This window comes from Petromyzon marinus, chromosome 60 (genome assembly GCF_048934315.1).
Source record: "Petromyzon marinus isolate PM22_M1 ecotype Great Lakes invasive population chromosome 60, UKy_Petmar_22M1.pri1.0, whole genome shotgun sequence".
Taxonomy (NCBI): Eukaryota; Metazoa; Chordata; class Hyperoartia; order Petromyzontiformes; family Petromyzontidae; genus Petromyzon; species Petromyzon marinus.
In genome coordinates, this window is record NC_133726.1 from 1,639,646 (window position 1) to 1,657,751 (window position 18,106).

Here is an 18,106-nt window from a genome sequence, read left to right on the forward strand (position 1 = left end):
GTGACGGCGGTTGAACGGTCGAAACCGGGAGGACGGTAACGAATTGGCGCGCGTCTTCCGCAGGACTACATCGTGGCGCTGTGCTCCCCGGACTCCGCCGCCGCGGCGGCCGGAGATCGCCGCGACGACGCCGCCGCCGCCGCCGCCGCCGGCGACGCCGGGAGGACGACGGCGGGCGAGGAGGAAGCGGGCGGCGCGGCGCCGCCGGGCTACGAGTCGAGCTACCAGCTGTGCCTGGACTTTGCGCGCAAGCTCGGCTACTCCGAGTCGCAGGTCCGCGATGCCATCGGCCGGCTGGGGGGCGCCCCCCTGCACAACACCCTGCTGGAGGAGCTGCTCAAGCACGGAGCGGCCGCGCCGGCGCCGGCCGAAGGGGCGGCCGCCGGCGGCGGCGGCAAGGCGAGGGGAGCGGCGGCTTCGTCAGCGTACGACGAAGGTGACTTTGACGAGGGGGACGAGGAGGGTGATGGTGACGAGCGCCACGTTCAGTCGTCTCGGTCGTTGGCGCAAGGGGGGGGACCCCCTGACCACCACCCCCCACTACCCCCCCCCCCCCCCACTTCCAATGGACCCGCACAGAGACCCATAGACTGACGTAGAGGGCGGTAGACTCGGAGATCAGCGGGGGAGACCCGTGGCCTCGCGCGGAGGACCCACAGATAAGGTGCTGCGTGGCACGGTGTCGCTCGCTTGAATGCCGCGGCATTCAAACCGCGGCGCTTTGCATCGGCAACCGTTCCACCACCCTGCCGCCGCAGCGTAGCCTAGAGGTGGGGGCGGGGGGGGGGGACCCCCAGTGGCAGCTGTCCCTGTGCACCGGCATGCAAGTGTCGAGGGCGGTGGCGGAGGTGGCTGGGGGGGGGGGGGTTGGCACGACGTCACCATTGAGATGTATAAAAATCGAGTGATTTTAAACAAGAATAATATCTCAGAATATTGAAGTCAGCCCCCCCCCCGCCCGCCAAAGTCAGAATCCTGGCTCCGTCCCTGGTGTACGTTGAATTTCTTCCGCACCGTACGTAGCGGGGGAAGGACAACAACGCTGAACACAAAAAGCAGTGCTAAAGAAATTAGTTTTCCCAATCTAGATTTAAAAGTGTATATAGCTCCAGTGGCCACGATGGTGAGGTGGCCAGGATGGTGATGATGGAGTGGTGATGATGAGGTAGCGATGGTATATACAGTAAAACCTTGGATTGCGAGCATAATTCGTTCCGGAAACGTGTTTGTAATCCAAAGCACTCGTACATCAAAGAAATAATGGAAACTCAGATGATTCGTTCCACAACCCAAAATTATTAATACAAAAAAACCTTTTTTATATTTTTACTATTTAAATTTAATATGAAATATTCAAAATGTATTAACTACATTTAATCGTGGCTGGTGTGAGGGAGACGAGAGAGAGGGGAGAGGGGGAGGAGGAGGGTTATTGTGTAGGGCGACTTTCACTGTCACTAACGGAATCACTACCATCTGTTGGCTCACTGGAATCTTTTTTATTTTTGTGCGACTTGAACAAGGAACCTATCCCAATGACACTTGCTTTTGGGGGGCATTGTTGCAGTACAGTTACTAAAGAACAGTCACTACACTTGGACACAAAATTAAAAAAATGCTTTTCGCACACACACGTGGTCACAACACTATAGTACTGTAGTAAACAGTATACACGTGGTCACAACATTATAGTACTGTAGTAAACAGTATACACGTGGTCACAACACTGTAGTACTGTAGTAAACAGTATACACGTGGTCACAACACTATAGTACTGTAGTAAACAGTATGCACGTGGTCACAACACTATAGTACTATAGTAAACAGTATACACGTGGTCACAACACTATAGTACTGCAGTAAACAGTATACACGTGGTCACAACACTATAGTACTGTAGTAAACAGTATACACGTGGTCCCAACACTATAGTACTGTAGTAAACAGTATACACGTGATCACAACACTATAGTACTATAGTAAACAGTATACACGTGGTCACAACACTATAGTACTGCAGTAAACAGTATACACGTGGTCACAACACTACAGTACTGCAGTAAACAGTATACACGTGGTCACAACACTATAGTACTGTAGTAAACAGTGTACACGTGGTCACAACACTATAGTACTATAGTAAATAGTATACACGTGGTCACAACACTATAGTACTGTAGTAAACAGTGTACACGTGGTCACAACACTATAGTACTATAGTAAAGAGTATACACGTGGTCACAACACTACAGTACTGCAGTAAACAGTATACACGTAGTCACAACACTATAGTACTATAGTAAACAGTATACGCTCGCACGGATGTTGACTATACGAGTGAGGCACGCCGACTGAGACCGAGCATGGGAGATGATTACCCACAATCCCGCAGCGAGAGAGAGAGAAAAATCATCGGCACGGTTGTGATCACGTGACGCTCGGCAGACGAAGCGTATACTTGTACGTACTGCTCGTATTGCAAGACCCTCGCTCGTTTATCAAATTAAAATGTATTTAAAAAACTTTGCTCGTTTTGCAAAAGACTCGCAGACCAAGTTACTCGCAATCCAAGGTTTCACTGTATATGTACGTCTGTTGAACTTGTTTACGCACCGTACGTAGTCAACCGTGCTCATCGGACGTGCGGGGGCGACCTCACCCCACGTGGCAGATGACGCGTGCGTGCGTGCGTGTAGGGGGTCCCGCGGTTGAACCCGCACACCGCACTGTTTACCGGGGGGCGGCCGGTCTGCTGAAGTTTGTCGTTCGTTCTCGAGTGCTCGCTAACTGTCCTCGTGCGTGTCCGTGTGCGTGTCCGTGTGTGTGTCCGTGTGTGTGTCCTCGTGCGTGTCCGTGTGTGTGTCCTCGTGTCCTCGTGCGTGTCCGTGTGTGTCCCCGTCGTGCCCCCTTCGGTGTCCGCGTTGCAGGGCAGGAGCGGCTGCCGCGGGTGTTGGTGGCGCGCGGGGGCGGGGAGCCGGAGCCGCCCGCTGATCCCACGCCGCCCTTCGACCCCGACGATAGCTCCAACCTGCGTCACATCGTCATCGACGGCAGCAACGTGGCGATGAGGTGAGAGCCGGCAGGGCGCGGCCGCCAGATGCGGAGCCTGCTGATTGGGAAACGCACGCCAATTCTCAATGTGGAGGGAAAAACTCGAGGGCCGGAAAGAAAATACACACAGCAGGCGTCAGGGTCTGGATGGAACCCACGACATCCTGTGTACCAGGCGAGGTAGTTAACATCTCCTAGCCACCGTGATGATGATGAGAGAGAGAGAGACACGCAAACTCCAAATATACAGCAGCAGGCGTCAGGGTCGGGATCGAACCCACGACCTCCTGCATACCAGGCGAGGTAGTTAACACGTTGGGTGGCGGAGGGTCTTACAACACACATTTTGGCCAGATCGTTACACGGCTTTAACGGCGGCGCTCCGACGACGAATCGTGACGATGCACCCCCCCCACCACCCCCCCCACCACCCCCCCCCCCACCACCCCCCCTACCACCCCACCCCCACCCTTGTCCCCAACCCTGGCGTTCCGGCTTCAGCCACGGCAACAAGGAGGTGTTTTCCTGCCGGGGCATCGAGCTGGCGGTGAGCTGGTTCCTGCAACGTGGCCACAAGGAGGTCACGGTGCTCGTGCCGACCTGGCGCCGGGAGCAGCCACGAGCCGACGCTCCCATCACTGGTGAGACCCCCACCCCCCACAACACTGCACCGTAGACTCAACACTGCACCATAGACTCATCACTGCACCATAGACTCAACACTGCACCATAGACTCAACACTGCACCGTAGACTCAACACTGCACCATAGACTCAACACTGCACCGTAGACTCAACACTGCACCATAGACTCACCACTGCACTATAGACTCAACACTGCACCGTAGACTCAACACCGCACCGTAGACTCAACACCGCACCATAGACTCAACACTGCACCGTAGACTCAACACTGCACCATAGACTCAACACTGCACCGTAGACTCAACACTGCACCGTAGACTCAACACTGCACCATAGACTCAACACTGCACCGTAGACTCAACACTGCACCATAGACTCAACACTGCACCATAGACTCAACACTGCACCATAGACTCAACACTGCACCGTAGACTCAACACTGCACCATAGACTCAACACTGCACAATAGACTCAACACTGCACCGTAGACTCAACACTACCCATAGACTCAACACTGCACCATAGACTCAACACTGCACCATAGACTCAACACTGCACCATAGACTCAACACTGCACCATAGACTCAACACTGCACCATAGACTCAACACTGCACCATAGACTCAACACTGCACTGTAGACTCAACACTGCACCGTAGACTCAACACTGCACCGTAGACTCAACACTGCACCATAGACTCAACAATGCACCGTAGACTCAACACTGCACCATAGACTCAACACTGCACCATAGACTCAACACTGCACCGTAGACTCAACACTGCACCGTAGACTCAACACTGCACCATAGACTCAACACTGCACAATAGACTCAACACTGCACCGTAGACTCAACACTGCACCATAGACTCAACACTGCACCATAGACTCAACACTGCACCATAGACTCAACACTGCACTGTAGACTCAACACTGCACCATAGACTCAACACTGCACAATAGACTCAACACTGCACCGTAGACTCAACACTACCCATAGACTCAACACTGCACCATAGACTCAACACTGCACCATAGACTCAACACTGCACCATAGACTCAACACTGCACCATAGACTCAACACTGCACCATAGACTCAACACTGCACCATAGACTCAACACTGCACTGTAGACTCAACACTGCACCGTAGACTCAACACTGCACCGTAGACTCAACACTGCACAATAGACTCAACACTGCACCGTAGACTCAACACTGCACCATAGACTCAACACTGCACCATAGACTCAACACTGCACCATAGACTCAACACTGCACCGTAGACTCAACACTGCACCATAGACTCAACACTGCACCGTAGACTCAACACTGCACCATAGACTCACCACTGCACTATAGACTCAACACTGCACCGTAGACTCAACACCGCACCGTAGACTCAACACCGCACCATAGACTCAACACTGCACCGTAGACTCAACACTGCACCATAGACTCAACACTGCACCGTAGACTCAACACTGCACCGTAGACTCAACACTGCACCATAGACTCAACACTGCACCGTAGACTCAACACTGCACCATAGACTCAACACTGCACCATAGACTCAACACTGCACCATAGACTCAACACTGCACCGTAGACTCAACACTGCACCATAGACTCAACACTGCACAATAGACTCAACACTGCACCGTAGACTCAACACTACCCATAGACTCAACACTGCACCATAGACTCAACACTGCACCATAGACTCAACACTGCACCATAGACTCAACACTGCACCATAGACTCAACACTGCACCATAGACTCAACACTGCACCATAGACTCAACACTGCACTGTAGACTCAACACTGCACCGTAGACTCAACACTGCACCGTAGACTCAACACTGCACCATAGACTCAACACTGCACCGTAGACTCAACACTGCACCATAGACTCAACACTGCACCATAGACTCAACACTGCACCGTAGACTCAACACTGCACCGTAGACTCAACACTGCACCATAGACTCAACACTGCACAATAGACTCAACACTGCACCGTAGACTCAACACTGCACCATAGACTCAACACTGCACCATAGACTCAACACTGCACCATAGACTCAACACTGCACTGTAGACTCAACACTGCACCATAGACTCAACACTGCACAATAGACTCAACACTGCACCGTAGACTCAACACTACCCATAGACTCAACACTGCACCATAGACTCAACACTGCACCATAGACTCAACACTGCACCATAGACTCAACACTGCACCATAGACTCAACACTGCACCATAGACTCAACACTGCACCATAGACTCAACACTGCACTGTAGACTCAACACTGCACCGTAGACTCAACACTGCACTGTAGACTCAACACTGCACCATAGACTCAACACTGCACAATAGACTCAACACTGCACCGTAGACTCAACACTACCCATAGACTCAACACTGCACCATAGACTCAACACTGCACCATAGACTCAACACTGCACCATAGACTCAACACTGCACCATAGACTCAACACTGCACCATAGACTCAACACTGCACCATAGACTCAACACTGCACTGTAGACTCAACACTGCACCGTAGACTCAACACTGCACCGTAGACTCAACACTGCACCATAGACTCAACACTGCACCATAGACTCAACACTGCACCATAGACTCAACACTGCACCATAGACTCAACACTGCACCGTAGACTCAACACTGCACCATAGACTCAACACTGCACCGTAGACTCAACACTGCACCATAAACTCAACACTGCACCGTAGACTCAACACTGCACCATAGACTCAACACTGCATCATAGACTCAACACTGCATTATAAACTCAACACTGCCCATAAACTCAACACTGCACCGTAGACTCATCACTGCACCATAGACTCAACACTGCACCATAGACTCAACACTGCACCATAGACTCTACACTGCACCATAGATGCAACACAGCCCATAGACTCAACACTGCCCATAGACTCAACACTGCCCATAGACTCAACACTACCCATAGACTCAACACTGCCCATAGACTCAACACTGCCCATAGACTCAACACTGCACCATAGACTCAACACTACCCATAGACTCAACACTGCCCATAGACTCAACACTGCCCATAGACTCAACACTACCCATAGACTCAACACTGCACCATAGACTCAACACTACCCATAGACTCAACACTGCACCATAGACTCACACCTTCGTTGCCCGCCAGTCGAGCGGTGCGGAGCGGTGGGTGCGGAGGGGGGCGGTGGGTGCGGAGGGGGCGGAACCTTCACCATGTCTCCCCCCCCCCCCCACCCTGCCCCCCCCCCCCTGCCGGTCTCCGCGCAGACCAGCACATCCTGACCGAGCTGGAGAGGCGCCGCGTGCTCGTGTTCACGCCGTCGCGGCGCGTGCAGGGCCGCCGCGTCGTCTGCTACGACGACCGCTTCATCGTGCGGCTGGCGCACGAGTCGGACGGCGTCATCGTCTCCAACGACAACTACCGCGACCTGCAGAGCGAGAGGGCCGAGTGGCGACGCTTCGTCGAGGAGCGCCTGCTCATGTACTCCTTCGTCAACGACAAGTGAGTCGCCCGCCCGCACGCCCGCCCGCACTTAGCGGGCGGGCGGGATGCTGGAGCACGCAGGGCCCAGCGAAGACCGAGGGAGTGTGTGGGGAGCGGCTAGAGCAGCGGTTCTTGACCAAGATGGATTCTGGCTTAGCAATCATTGGAAGGATTTGACGAACCATTTCAGGTGTTAATTGATTGTTCACGCTTAACGGTGGCTTTCAGACAGCATACATTAATTTTTCGTCTCCCCCCTCCTCTTTTCAGAACATAGATGGACTAGTCCTTCTAAACAAACTGCCAAATCGCTGCCCGTGGCGCTGACGTTTTTTAATAAATAATTAAACGCACCGTTTGAAAATAAATTAATAAATTGACGCAAACCGCCACTTCTTTCAAATGTTTCTTGCCGTTGGTTTTTTCACACCTGATGACGACCGTTTGTGTTATGGTCGAAACGTCGTGAGAATTTTTATTGTTTTATACATATTTCATTGTTTTATTGTTTCCCTTCAACGTGACTTTACCGAAAGAGCTAAGAACATGACTGCAGCCTTTGGTTCTCAATCATTGAAACAGTACAGTGTTAACAAATGCAAAGGGTTTGGTGGAACAAAGTTGATCTCGCGTGCCCAGTGCTTAGTTTGTGTTTTCGATGGTTTGCCTTATAACAAGCAAATCTGGCCTCGTCCCGCACCACCAGGGGGTGCGTTGAGAACCACCGCTCTGGAAGCATCCAGCAGCATCCCGATGTGATTTGGCTGTGTGACGCTGCACTGAGGCGGCCGCGCGACCGCGCGTCCCCACTCGCGCGCGACAGACTTCCGTTCGCTCGACAGCGTAAAATATTCATTGTTTTTTTTCGGTAAAGTCACGTATGTAGAAATACCATAAAATTATATTAAAATAAATCAATCACGACGTTTCGACCGCAACACAAGCGATCTTCATCAGGTGTAAAAAACAAATAGCGAGGGAGCACATAGGGCGACACCAACGTGACACATAGAGAGCGTTAAACTTGCACGGAGGTAAATACAGCAAGAAGATGAGAGACGAGAATTCAACAAACCTAAGTAAAAAATTACGTGATGCAAAACCAGTCAGGCCAACAACACAGTTAGACACTTGCCTGGCGGACCACGAATTTCAATGCGCTTTGTGAAAAGATTAGCGTTATAGGAGAACGGATTGGACCCGATGCCGTGCGAGGTGTAAACGTCATCGTTGGGGGAGACGGGGTTTCCGGGGGTTGTGATGCTGGCCACCCCACCCCCGTCGCGTGCCGTGCCGTTCCAGCTGTGAAAAAGAGCTTCGTGGCTCGTCAGATTCCTCCAGAGTAAAATCATCATTCTGATATTCTAAATTCTGGTGCTCTCTAACGGCACTTGTCCCGAACAGTCCTGTAAAGGGTATGCTGGGGGATCTTTGTCTTGTGTACGACATCGTCGTCATCCTCATCGTCGTCGTCGTCTTCTGCAGGTTCATGCTGCCCGACGACCCGCTAGGCCGTGACGGACCCACTCTGGAGAACTTCCTGCGCAAGGTGCCGGTGCCGACGCAGAACAAGCGCGTGCCGTGCCCCTACGGCAGGAAGTGCACCTTCGGCAACAAGTGCAAGTACTCCCACCCGGAGCGCGCCAACCAGATCCAACTGTCCGTGGCCGACGAGCTGAGGGCAGCTGCCGGGCAGCAGCAGCAGCAGCAGCTGCAGCAGGAGGTGGTGGGGGCAGCGGAAGGAACGTCGGAGGGCAGGGGGGCGCCCGCGGGCAGCCCGTCGCGTGCCACCGCTCGCCCGCACAGGAAGGATGCGGCGCCCGCCGAGGTCCAGCATCAGAGCGGCAAGCCGCCGGCGAAGCCATTTCCCGGCCACCACCACCACCACCAGCATCAGCTGCCGCCGACGCCGACGAAGGCGCAGCAGCTTCAGCCGAGTCAGCTCGCCGTCCCGCAGCTCCAGAATCAGCCGGCGCACGGGTACCACCACCACCACCAGCAGCAGCAGCAGCAGCAGCAGCTCCAGCAGCAGCAGCAGCAGCAGCTCCAGCAGCAGCAGACGAGGACCGGCACGGCGGCTCCGGTCGGCGCGTGGGGAGTGCTCGACTGGTCGGAGGGAGGCGAGGAGTGCTCGCAGCAGGACTCGGGGTACAACTCGCTGCGCACGCTCTCGGGAGCGTCGCAGGATGGCGCCGCGATGCTGCCCTCCGTCGCCACCGGCGGCGGCGGCGGCGGCGGCGGCGTCGCAGGCGTCGTGTACGGCGCGGGCTGCTACTCCGACCCCGGCATCGCGAGCGACCCGTCGTCGGGGCAGTACCGCCAGGCGCAGTACTACCAGCACGACGCGTACGCCGTGCAGGGCCCGTCGAAGCTGCCCCCGCATCATCCCTCGCACCCTCCGCACCCTTCGCGCCAACAACATCACGCCAATCGTCAACAGCATCTTCACCCGAATCAGCATCATCAGCAGCAGCAGCAGCATCTTCATCAGCATCCTCACCATGGCAGCCATGGAGCTCCGTTCAACCCGGCCACTGCGGCAGACGGGCAGCTTGCGGCGACGTTCCCGGGAGGCTGTGGCGCGTACCGTCCCGATCTTCCGTACGGCGCTCCGTGCAGCTGCTGCGTCCGCTTCCCAGCTCAGAAGCAGCAGCAGCAGGTGCAGCAGGTGCAGCAGCAGCAGCAGCTGGCGCCAGGTCCGTTCATCTCCGACAGCTTCCTGTACGACAGCGGCTCGAGCGTGCCTCTGCCACAGCCAAACTCGTGGCACGGGCCGCTGGGCCAACCGGCGGCGGCGTACCGCTCGCTCTACCAGCAGCACCCGTCGCACCCGCCGGCGCACCACCACCACCACCAGCAGCAGCAGCAGCAGCAGCAGTCGTACCACAACCACCAGCAGCAGCAGCAGCGGTACCAGCCGCGACACTACCCGCCCATCGCTCAGCCGGCGCCGTTTCAGAACGCCGCGGTGGGCGCGGGCGGTGGTGGCGCCGGCGGCGGCGACGATGGCGTCACGGAGCAGCTGCGGGCGCAGGTTTTCCGGAACCTGTGCGGCGTCTTCCCGCAGCCCGTGGTGGACCGCGTGATGGCGATGCACCCCCACGTCACGGATTCGCAGGAACTCGCGACGTACTGCGTCAAGATGAAGGCCTTGCCGCCGCCGCCGCCGGCGGCCGCCCCCATGCAGCCGCCCAGGTCCTACTAGGGCCGGGTGGCACGGTGGCGCCGCATGGCAAAGGACGGGGCTCTGGGTTCGGCTGTCCCCCCCTCCCCTCCCCCGGCACCGTTGGGAGTGCGTTTGTAGGCGAAGAGCGTGGGGACGCATTTTGTAGGAATTGAGTGAAGGGTGTTTGTTTATTTTGTTGTTGTTGTTGTTGTCGTTGTTGTACGAGTCGCTCTTGAGCATTCGTCTTCCAGTGCTCGCAACCAAAAGCGGGGGGCCCCCTGTCCGCTGAAGCATTACTGCAGCGCGCATTTTAGCGCATTTTATCTTCTCCGTTCTCATGCTTGCTTTGGGCGACCTCTTGACCTCGACGATAGCAGGGCCCTGTCCTATGGGAGATGTCGCGTTCTCGCCAAGGTCGCGTTCGGTTGCCGCGAAAGCAGTGGCTTGGAGAGGTTCACTCCCTCGCCTGGTATGCAGGAGTTTTTTTGGGTTCGATACCGACCCTGATGCCTGCTATATATTTAGAGTTTGCGTGTCTCTCTGTCTCTCTGGCTCTCTCTCCCCGTATCCGCCTGGATTTTTCTCCGGGCGCTCCGGTTTTTCCCCCTCCACGTTTAGAATCAACGCGCGTGTAAATTTTGACACGGTGATAAGCCACTTCGTTGAGCTACCCTTCGTGACAGCCAGGGTCGCCTTTGGCTCGGGGGGGGGGGGGGCCGGGGGGGCCTTGCAGCGGGTAAAATAAAAGTCGCGGTGGTAGTCGTGCTGGTTAACGCCTGCCAGTGGCTTGCGCAACACGGCCGCGTCCAGCGCCCTGCCGCTCGCCGTGCGGCGTCATCGCTGACGCGTGATTGCATAACGGATAACCCAACTCCATCCCCGCCCCCCCCTCCTCCCATGCCCCTACCTCCTCCCTCGTGTGCAGCATTGGGTGGTTCCCAGCACAAGCGAAGTCTTGGTTCGAGCAATGCGAGCCTGATTCTGCCGCTCCGTTAAACCGATGCGAGCGAACCTGACCGCCGATGAGACAACGAATGTCGAATCCGGTCCAGAGTTTTCACGTATTGTACCGATGGTTCAAGCGAAACCTTACCGCCGATGGGACAATGAATGCCGAATCCGGTCCAGAGTTTTCGTTCGCGCGGAAGCAGTGCGTGCTGCCGGTGACAAGATGCGCTCTCAGAAGGCCGTGTCGCTGATGGGATGTGTAAACGAAAAAAAAAATGTATATTCACTTTTGTGCTCGTACGTGGAGCAATGCATGGGGAAAAGAGGCGTTATTTATTTATCTTGCAAACGTACACGCAGGGTGATTGTGCTCGTGAATGGACTCATGGCGCGTTCTTTTCAATTGTTTTAGGTTATAAACCAGAGTAGTTTATTGTAACTGTGGGATTGAAGAAGCATGCTAGGTTGTAACAATACCGTGCGGTCATAAGCCATTGAGGGAGCGTTAAGGTTTATCGTAACCTTACGAGACAGTCGCCAACATTGCGGGCATTATCAAATAACTATCACCGTCGTCGTCGTCGTCGTCACCATCCATTGCCTATCCACTGCTGGATGAAGGCTTCCCCATGCTGTTGGAGCGGGTGAGCAAGCAATTGCAGGGCTGCGCCTTTGCCTTTTGCCTATTGAATCGGTGTTCTGCCGAATGTTTGGCGGAGAAGATGACCGTGTAGCCCCGTCACGTGACCTTCGCGGCCCCCATTACGTGACTCGCAGCCCCGTCATGTGACTCTCGCGGCCCCCGTCACGTGAGTCACAGCCCCATCACGTGACTTCCGCGGCCCCCGTCACGTGACGGTCACATTTCCGTCGCACCCTCGCGGTCACGTGCTCACGGTGTGACCGGCGTGCCCCGTCACGTGCGTCGGCAGCATTGCTCGACTCCCGGGGTCGTCGAGTTTGACAAGATGGAGGAAGACCCCCGTGTTGTCGTCGGGCTCGTGACGAGCGAACTGCGAAGTGTCAAAAAAAAAAACCCCGAAAAGCACAAGGCAACAAATGTGGCATTCGCCAATCACAGTTCCGTCGCGGAAAACTCGAGGGTGCGTGAGCACGGCGACATGCCACAGCGCGCGTCGCCAGCGTAGAATGCCGCGTTTGTCGCAACGGTGTGAACGTCGTGGAAATCCGACGCCCGCGTGCCCACACGAGGCGAGGCCATTGTGACGTTTCTTAATGCGCAAACATAAAAAACCCCTTTGGGAGGAGTAACCCTACTCAAAGTCAATTGTAGGTCCTATGACCAACTAACTATTCCTGTACGGATAATCGTATTAAAACACATCCAGTGGAACGTGGACTTTTACTTGCGTGCGTTTTTTATTAACACACCGCGTCTGTTGCAATCGAAGTGTCATATTTATACGGAGAGAGAGCGCCCTTCACTCGAGGCGCTTGACGCGGCTTGCAAAGCGGTGAGACGGAGTGTAGTGATGTAGTTGACGGGGGGCAGTGCTGCAAGGGTTGGGGAATGAGCGACGGCGAGAGAGGGGTCCTTTGGGAGGAACGGGAAGGAGTGGAGGGGTGAGGGGAGGGACGAGGAAGGGAATGGACGATGGAGAAGAGGTGAGGATTTAAGAGAGGACTAGAAGGAGGTTAAGGAGGGGTACTTAATGTACAGGTGCAGTGTTGAGTCTATGGTGTAGTGTTGAGTCTATGGTGTAGCGTTGAGTGTTGCAGTGTTGAGTCTATGGTGTAGCGTTGAGTGTTGCAGTGTTGAGTCTGGTGCAGTGTTGGGTTATTTGGCAGTGTTGAGTCTATGGTGCAGTGTTGAGTCTATGGTGCAGTGCTCAGTCTATGGTGCAGTGTTGAGTGAGTGGAGCAGTGTTGAGTCTGTGGTGCAGTGTTGAGTCTATGGGCAGTGTTGAGTCTATGGGTAGTGTTGAGTCTATGGTGCAGTGTTGAGTTTGTGGTGCAGTGTTGAGTCTATGGGATAGTGCGGAGTCTATGGTGCAGTGTTGAGTCTGTGGTGCAGTGTTGAGTCTATGGGGCAGTGTTGAGTCTAGGGGCAGTGCTGAGTCTAGGGGCAGTGTTGAGTCTAGGGGCAGTGCTGAGTCTAGGGGCAGTGTTGAGTCTAGGGGCAGTGCTGAGTCTAGGGGCAGTGTTGAGTCTAGGGGCAGTGCTGAGTCTAGGGGCAGTGCTGCTCAATATACAGGGGAAGTTGATTCCAGTGGAGGTGTGCAAGGAGGGAGGACCGAACACGGGGACTGGGCACAGGGAGACACAGAGACAGTGCGACAGAGACCGAGAGAGAGATATATATATGGAGAGACTTTAGACTTTTAAAACAACTTTTATTGCCGCAAGCAGCAACAGCGCTGGAGGCGATTCCGATATGAAACACACAAAGTCACCAGCAACACAAATAACAAACGCTATAAATCCACGCGCTGTGGCGCTAAATGTGCAATGCACAACACTAAAGAAAAGTCACGTGGTGCTGGTTGTGGTGTTCATCGCGCACGCCACGGTGACGAACGAGCGCTTCAGAAGGTGAACACGTGGGGTGGTGCCGTCCACGCTGGTACAGAGAGGGGCTTGTCCGGCTCCCCAGCGTTCGAAGAAGACGCGCTGCACATCACCGACACGTGTGTGTGGTACGTGGCGTGCTCCAGCCGGAGCCGCGCCTTGAGCAGGCCCCTGAACACTGGAAGCAGCACAGAGCAGCCGTCAGTGTCACCTTGCAGCGTCTTTTTACTCGTTCTGTACACCGTCAACTTCGCCTGAGCACAGGGGAAGTTGGCGAGGTCATGGCGCTTGTTAGCCAGGTAAGGCACCACCCCATATACGAAGCTGCTGTTGTAGAAGGGCACCCCCAGTTTCCTGAAGATGTCCCCCAAAAGGCGGAACATTGGTTTGAGTCGCTGGCAGTGTAAGTACCGGTGGGGCAGATCCTCCCTGGCACCGCAGGAAATGCACCAAGTCTGTTACCCCCGGCGAGATTCGGCTGAGCCACACGGCCGATGGCAACGTGCAGTGTGCCAACCTCCACCGGAGGTCACCGCAGCGTTTGGCTACGGGAGACTTGTACATTTGTTTCTACTGAGGGCAGAGACAGAGATAGAGAGACAGGGACAGAGGGACAGAGAGAGAAGACTGGGAACGAAGCGGACGAGAGGGGACATGGAAGGAGATGAAGAGAGGCGAGATGACGAGGTGGGGGCGGTAAGAAGGCCACGGAGAGATTTAAGAACTAAGCGCCGTCCATAGTGGAGTTGGGGGGCTCCCCACTGTGTGGAGGGACCGAGAGACACAGGGTGGGGGCATGGAAGGAGATGAGAGGCGCGTGGCCACGTGTCCAGGAATCCATCCGGAAATCTTGTGAGCGCTGCGGACACTTGAAGAAGGCTAAGAGCTTTAGACTGCAAAGGACGACGCTGTGGAGGGCGTTGAGGGGGGCGAGATGTTGGGGTCGTGCTCATTGCACACAATGCGCTCGCTACAAAACGAACCACGATGCTTTTGCTGATCTGGTAAAGGAGCATAAACCATCACCACGCCAACTCCGGGCATTCCTCGCAGCAGCGGTGGCCTTTTGGCCAGCCATCGAACAAAGGCGGTGATCACCGAGCATCGCGCGGCGCTTTCGGACGCGCTTCTGCGGCCGTCTGGAATGCTCTTCCTCACTGATATTATGACGTTATGGAGCTATGCACTTTTAAACAATCATCCATATTGACACATTCATGTATTCACAATTGCTTGTTGTAGTGTTTAGTTATCTTTGCCAGCACGTTTGGCTACGTACGGTGCCGAAGAAGTTCATGCATACATAGCACGGTTGGCTACGTACGGTGCTCAAGAAGTTCAACACACATATATAGCAGGGTTGGCTACGTACGGTGCTGAAGAAGTTCAACATACATACATAGCAGGGTTGGCTACGTACGGTACTAAAGAAGTTCATGCATACATAGCAGGGTTGGTCACGATCGGTGTGAAAGAAGTTCAACATGTGTAACGAATTGGGACTGCAAATGTATCACTTCCTGCATCAAGTTGATTGTCCTACCCAGCAACGTCCAGTGGCCACCACCAGCCAACACCACTCCCATGATGAAAAGCACAATAGGCGTTTTACCCCCCTCTGGAAATCAAACAGGAGTTATGTTAAGGTGTTCAATCATCTAATAGATGATACACCGTTTGCAAGGCATCAAGTCACGGCATTAACCGCCACGTACTTGTGGCAAAACATTCAAACAAATATTTAGTATCAGAGCATTTTTTCCTATTTTTTCATACTTTGATAACGGGCGGTCATCGACTTACGAACACAATTCGTTCTTGAGACCCGTCGTAAGTCGAACTGTTCATAAGTCGCAACACAGTAATTTGCTGTATGTTTAAATGCCCACACACCTACACACAAGCAGTCACTCATTTACATCTTGCGGAGTATCACTGAGCTGAACAAAAAATAGTCCCGCGGACCAATTAGCAAGGTGAGAGAGTTCACGTTTTAAGTCGATTTAAAAAACAACACATCTTTCATGGAAGCTGGTTCGTAAGTGCGAGGGGTGTTGGTAAGTGCGGGTGGTGTTTGTCTCTCATCTCCGCACACCCCCTTCTAAACAGGTGGTTTCTCTTCTTAATTCGGGGTGGTGTTTGTAAGTGCGGGTGTTGTTCGTAAGTGCGGGTGGTGTTGGTAAGTGTGGGTGGTGTTCGTAAGTGAGGGTGGTGTTCGTAAGTGAGGGTGGTGTTCGTAAGTGAGGGTGGTGTTGGTAAGTGTGGGTGGTGTTCGTGAGGGTGGTGTTGTTAAGTGTGGGTGGTGTTGGTAAGTGCGGGTGTTGTTCGTAAGTGCGGGTGGTGTTGGTAAGTGAGGGTGGTGTTCGTAAGTGCGGGTGGTGTTCGTAAGTGAGGGTGGTGTTCGTAAGTGCGGGTGTTGTTCGTAAGTGTGGGTGGTGTTCGTAAGTGGGGGTGGTGTTCGTAAGTGGGGGTGGTGTTTGTAAGTGCGGGTGTTGTTCGTAAGTGCGGGTGGTGTTTGTAAGTGCGTGTGGTGTTGGTAAGTGCGGGTGGTGTTTGTAAGTGGACATGGCCAAATTTTTGTTCATAAGGTAAATAATCTAAACACAAATTAAGCACGTTTCATCAAACCCTATGTATTCACGTTAAACATTTGTGAACGATTTAGAACCAAGGCTGCAGTAAAGGTTAACAAACACTGGGCGAACCAATCCCTCTTTCAAATCTCTCAAACCATCCAACCAAATCACCATCGAAGCGAACCACAGCATCATCATCGCCCCTCTCCTCAATGCATCAGCGACCTCTCGTGGAAGTTACGATATCCACCTCATTCACCCCACCACCATGTCCGATAGAAAAGAGACGCTTATTCGAGCATTGTCTTAACGTCTTTACATATACGTACGTAGAGAGGCGAGGTAATCATCATCACGGTGGCTATGAGATGTTAACTACCTCGCCTGGTGTACAAGAGGTCGTGGGCTCGATCCTGACCCTGACGCCTGCTGCTGTATATTTGGAGTTTGCGTGTCTCTCTCATCATCATCATCACGGTGGCTAGGAGATGTTAACTACCTCGCCTGGTATACAGGAGGTCGTGGGCACGATCCCGACCCTGACGCCTGCTGCTGTATATTTGGAGTCTGCGTATCACGGTGGCTAGGAGATGTTAACTACCCCGCCTGGTCTACAGAAGGTCGTGGGCACGATCCTGACCCTGACGCCTGCTGCTGTATATTTGGAGTTTGCGTGTCTCTCTCATCATCATCATCACGGTGGCTATGAGATGTTAACTACCTCGCCTGGTACGCAGGAGGTCGTGGGCACGACCCTGACGCCTGCTGCTGTATATTTGGAGTCTGCGTGTCTCTCTCTCATCATCATCACGGTGGCTATGAGATGTTAACTACCCCGCCTGGTCTACAGAAGGTCGTGGGCACGATCCTGACCCTGACGCCTGCTGCTGTATATTTGGAGTTTGCGTGTCTCTCTCATCATCATCATCACGGTGGCTAGGCGATGTTAACTACCTCGCCAGGTATACAGGAGGTCGTGGGCTCGATCCTGACCCCTGCTGCTGTATATTTGGAGTCTGCGTGTCTCTCTCCCCGTGGTCGCGTGGATTTTTTTCCGTGTTCTTTCGGGGTTTCCCCCTCCACATTTAGAATCAACGTGACGCTTTTAGAAGAGTTATTTGGCTGCTGCTATGAATTTCGACAGGATGATTATGATGATCGACCTTCGTTGGAGCTATTAGAATTATTTGTGATGGCCAGGAGTCGCTTCTGAAAAAGGTAATATTTAAACAAACTTTTAAAAAACACACGCTTTTATGAAATGTACTGTACTAGTAATGGAAGAACTTCACGACTCCAAGAAGTGGCCCCGAAGCTCGCCACAACGTAAGGGGACCGTGACCAATTACAGCCAACGTCAGTTGAGCGTGGACAATTAGACCCAAGCCGAAACATAACATAATAAATAATGTAAAAAAAATATATTTTTTATGATAGAATATAGTATTGTCATCAGTGTGACATACGCATACCAAGTTTGCAGTCGATACCACATTGTGAAGTGGGTTGAAATTGAGTTACAAGATTTGAGGATACAAGAACAACAACAACAACAACAGCAGAGTGAGTTAATAAAAATCGTGTAAAATAAAATATCTAGTGGGGCCTTACACCTCGTAAGATACAAAACACAATAGTTTAGTT

The 18,106-nt window shown here is 53.6% G+C and overlaps 1 protein-coding gene across 2 annotated transcripts in view; it reads left to right on the top strand.

Annotated features, from left to right (window-relative positions):
* The window catches only part of LOC116955576 (uncharacterized), a 40,668-nt gene extending 30,081 nt beyond the window's left edge, over positions 1-10,587 (top strand). For both annotated transcript variants that reach the window (XM_032976718.2, XM_032976717.2), the window contains exons 3-7: positions 64-436; positions 2,928-3,069; positions 3,553-3,692; positions 7,027-7,261; positions 8,729-10,587. In XM_032976718.2, the coding sequence (XP_032832609.2) occupies positions 64-436; positions 2,928-3,069; positions 3,553-3,692; positions 7,027-7,261; positions 8,729-10,448 (2,610 nt within the window). In that variant the 3' untranslated portion in view covers positions 10,449-10,587. The remainder of the gene's footprint in view (positions 1-63; positions 437-2,927; positions 3,070-3,552; positions 3,693-7,026; positions 7,262-8,728) is intronic.
* Positions 10,588-18,106: the final 7,519 nt, after the last annotated feature.